At 66.6% G+C, this 341-nt stretch overlaps 1 protein-coding gene across 1 annotated transcript in view; it reads right to left on the bottom strand.

Moving 5' to 3' along the window:
• Positions 1-4: 4 nt before the first annotated feature.
• Positions 5-341, bottom strand: part of SLC38A8 (solute carrier family 38, member 8) — a gene marked incomplete at both ends in the record, with an annotated part of 1,533 nt that continues 1,196 nt past the window's right edge. Inside the window, 2 exons of the mRNA XM_010086899.1 lie at positions 5-78; positions 204-318. Of these exons, the coding sequence (XP_010085201.1) occupies positions 5-78; positions 204-318 (189 nt within the window). The remainder of the gene's footprint in view (positions 79-203; positions 319-341) is intronic.

Genomic DNA, 341 nt, shown 5'->3' with positions numbered 1-341 from the left:
CAACCGGGTCGTTCCCTGGGTAGGACATCAGGACGTCGGAGGCCACAGCCTCGCCGAAGGTCAGGTAGCCATAGAGCCCTGCCGGTGGGGAGACAGGGTGGGCAGCCGTGCCGCTGGGAGGAGCCCCAAGGAGGATGGATGAGCCCTGGGGACAGGGGACCCCGGGGCAAGGAGGGGGTGAAGGGTGCCAGTGTTGGGGTTACCGGTAAGGGAGTAGATGAGGAGGCAGATGAGCATGGAGAGCACGGAGACGGCGACCCAGTGGGAGAAGCTCTGGTTGCGCATGCTGCTGTAGATGGCCACGCAGGCTTCGTGGCACTGCAGGGCACAGGGGGGCCGGC

The sequence above is a fragment of the Pterocles gutturalis genome, unplaced genomic scaffold (genome assembly GCF_000699245.1).
Source record: "Pterocles gutturalis isolate BGI_N339 unplaced genomic scaffold, ASM69924v1 scaffold30071, whole genome shotgun sequence".
NCBI lineage: Eukaryota > Metazoa > Chordata > Aves > Pterocliformes > Pteroclidae > Pterocles > Pterocles gutturalis.
This window is presented reverse-complemented; position numbering and strand designations above follow the sequence as displayed.